Source organism: Conger conger, chromosome 16 (assembly GCF_963514075.1).
Source record: "Conger conger chromosome 16, fConCon1.1, whole genome shotgun sequence".
Classification (NCBI taxonomy): Eukaryota; Metazoa; Chordata; class Actinopteri; order Anguilliformes; family Congridae; genus Conger; species Conger conger.
The window spans coordinates 31,385,633-31,389,478 of record NC_083775.1 but is presented as its reverse complement, the minus strand read 5'-3'; the positions used below and the strand labels follow the sequence as shown (position 1 = coordinate 31,389,478).

The 3,846-nt window shown below is 39.3% G+C and overlaps 1 gene segment (V, D, J or C); it reads right to left on the bottom strand.

Moving 5' to 3' along the window:
* Positions 1 to 867: 867 nt before the first annotated feature.
* On the bottom strand, positions 868 to 3,611 carry LOC133114149 (Ig kappa-b4 chain C region-like). The segment is given in 3 exon segments: positions 868 to 1,447; positions 3,010 to 3,116; positions 3,589 to 3,611. Coding segments are annotated over 3 exon segments (447 nt in total).
* Between the last annotated feature and the right edge of the window lie 235 nt (positions 3,612 to 3,846).

Sequence of the window (3,846 nt, the reverse complement as noted above, 5' to 3'; positions counted from 1 at the left end):
TGGTGGGTATTTTGGGCTGTGGGGTGAAACTCAGATTTGCATGTGCAGGTGGGGCAGGCTGGTTCTCCTGTCCCTCAGTGGGACTGACTCAATCTCAGAATAGAGCAGCACTGTGGCCAGGTGTCTGGGCCGTCCCCAGGGGGTTAGTGTGAGCTGAGCACACATCCTGCTGTACAGAACTGCTCTGAGCACGCTGCACACATCACTGCTCCTCTCAGCAGGCCTCCAGAGCTGGGACTGCCCCTCCTCAACTGATTCCAGATCAGTTCTTTCACACACAGTCTCTTATCACCTCTATCTAGTCTCTGTGTGAGAGCACTATAAACTGATTCCAGATCAGTTCTTTCACACACAGTTGCTAATCACCTCCATCTAGTCTCAGGCTGAGTCCACTATGACCAGTATAAACAAATATGCAATTGTATCATAAAATGCAATAACAATGAAGAAATGCCTCAAGTTATGTATAAATCATATAAAAAATTAAGGTTATAAGTCCATAGTGGACCTATATTCTTTGCCAAATTGCATTTCTATAGATTATGTTCAATAGTAATTTCATTTAGACATAATTACAATAAAAGTAATTATTATACAGAAATTATTGCATTTCTGTGTGGTTTATCCAGAAACCTAAGTCAGCAGTCAGAATTATAGGAATACATCTATTCTTCTATCTATTCTTTGACAATTTACGTAAAGCTATCTATCATTATCATAGCTTGAAAATATTTGTGTGTTTTGCAAAAGTATTTTTAGTGGCAAGAATATAATTATGATTTAATCAGAGAAAGGGCAGCCCAAAAACCACAGGATCATCAGAAGCACAAACGTCAATTTTCTAAATAACAGCCAAAGACAAAGTAGTTCTTCAAAGAGTCTTTATTATGTCAATGATATTGATCTAACAGCTATTCTCAAAACCACACAAACACAAATAAGAAGGCATATTTGTTGAAGAGCACAAGCAGAGCACATGTCAGATATTAGCACTGAAAGCCCAGGCTGGGGGAAGGATTCACACACAGGCTCAGCTCAGTGTGACAGCAGTAAGGAGCAGAGAGGCTGAGGGCTGAACAGGGTAAAAACAGTGTGACCAGAGTGTGTGAGCTGGGCCTCCACCCGGCCTACTAAGAACAGTGGGCTCTCCTCAGTGTCTGAGGGGGGGCAGACAGGGAGCCCTTTGTGGCCTCACAGGTCAGTGACCCTGCCTTCACCCAGTCGTTCTCACTGAGAGTCAGGGAGCTGCTCCAGCTGTACAGGCCGTCCTTCCCCAGGACCCCCACACTCCCGGCCACGCCCGAGCTCCTACTGGTACCGTCCACTTTCCAGCGCAGAGTCCAGTCTGAGGGGAAGCCCTTGTTGGCCAGACACACCAGTGTGGCTTTTCCCTGCTTCAGCTCCACACTGGAGGGGGGCAGGACTGTGAGGGTGGGAACTGTGTCACCTGGGAGACACAGAGAGACATGAGGTCAGAGAGTGGACACACCCCCATGTGTCAATCATTCTGTCCTTACAATGACACATGACTGAGACACAGAGAATGTCAGGTGTTACTCATAGGCAGTGGCTGAAGATCATTTATCCTGATTTGCTTCATCTTGTACAGCATAAAGCACATGACATGTTTTAAGGTTCTATCTACTTGGATTCCATTATTATCAGAACCTGTGACTGCACTTTACAATGAAAAAATCATCACCACAACAAATCTGTTTCTTAGTAGTTACAGTTGTATTTTGCTCCAATTTTGCACCTCAAAAGTGGCGCAAATCTCTGTCCGATATTTTATTGCTATGTCCTTATAATTATACTTTATTATTCGAAAATTTTATGTTACATGATAAAGGTATTTTGCTCTGAAAACCTACAAAATAATGTTCATTTGTGGTCCGTCTCATTTACAAAATAAATACGCGCTAAATACTGTTAATGATTAACCAATTAACCAAGCGAAATTATTCAGTACATTGACATTTCTTTTATGATTCAAACCAATGGTGTCGAGTAGCTACGGAACGTTATGACACGAGCGTGGGACTACAGAACATAAATGTGTCATGTAATACAATGTTATTCATCCAATAATACGGTCATATATTATAATTATAACATTATCAAAAATAAAGTCAAATATCATAAAACGAACTAATTGAATCAGCAATACAACCATAACGTAACCATAAGTACAGTCCTATTTTATTCAAGTATGTAAAATAAAGAACTCTTTGACTTCGGTATTTTAAGTTTTAGAATTCAAAATAGTCCGGTTATGATTCATAGGCTATATCATGACTTCTATCATTTAATTTAACGTGACACAAATAACATCTGGCTACACTTCAAACTGCTGCAGAGCCGCTTTGATTCCACCGAATGAACCAATGCTATTAATTTACTACTCCACGGAATAAAGTTCATTCAGGACTGTATTCTAAACATCAATGCGATAGCTAAAAACACTGTTTGAATCTAGTGGGCTAGTTTAAATTGCCAAGCTTATTAAAATAATTAAACCAACATCAAACGTCGGAAACTTGCAGTATATAAAAATATCGATGTGGACGAAGCCTATCTGAAAGAGAGATTATTTAGGCTACTTCCAATTGGCAGTTTTCTTCCGCCACCCAAAGTGAACCCGAGTGAACAGACTAATTCACCAGCCGTACAAAAACCTCAAAAAAAAAAAGCTCAAAAGACACTGCCGTCCTATGCCTGTTCAAGTGCAACTTCACGCCGCTTTTCAAACGAGTCAATCATTTGCTTGTAAAAATGTGTAACATTTTCTTTGATTTTATGCATCATACGCAAATGTACTCTACTCTACAGAGCGTTTCTGTGGGCAAGATTTAAAATAATTTTAAATCAATGGCTAATCTTACAAGGATTCCTGTTACTTAAGCCTCGCGAGAATTATAAAAAAATTTGATGAACGAAATCTAACATCAATATATTATAAAAGAAAGCACAAACATCCATATGGATATATCTGAAATAGAAATTACTTACGTCCAACTGACAGTTTCGTTCCGCCACCGAAAGTGTACCACAGTGACACAGACTCATTCACCAGCCGTACAAAAACCTCTCGCTCAAGAGACACTGCCGTCCTAAGCCTTTTTCATTAACGCAGATTTTAAGTCAACAATTAATAATGTGTAAAAGCATACCCGAAGCTTTTTATGTTGGCATATCGTACATAAATATATCCTACTCTCTTTAGCTTTTCAAATTCATGTTTTATATTTTCTGTCTAGTTTAACGACTGATTCGGTTGTAATAAGTTATAATGTCAAATATACAACACTAGCAATTCGCAAAAACTTTCAGCAAAATTAATGTATAACAACTGATACTTTTGCGGAAAATCTTGAGAAATCTTATTGTGTAGCAACTTACTGCCAATTTCCAGTTTGGTCCCGCCACCGAAAGTCCACCACAGTGATTGAGTCTGATTAACTGGCTGTACAAAAACCTGCCTGTTGTACAGATTGTTGTTCCGAACCGACTGTGTAGTGTTCGTAAGTCCCCTACTGGAGAATTCTGAAACGACCATTACGATGGTATTATGAAAGCTGATCGGGATACGGGTTTCTCCTCATGAATGTCATTTTATTTCCCCTCATTTTAAACATATTTAAACATTCTGTATAAAATTACCCTAGATCCAGAAGAAATGATAAATGTCGTTATTGTGACAGGCGTAGTAGTGCGAGATGAGCAGATGAGCGCTACCACAGTGATAATTATTCATTTTTAATTGGCTTTATCATAAGCAGACCTAATTTTGAAGACAACTTCTTGAGCCAGTGGCCAATTCAAATTCATTTGGTGTTTTGCCTTGAT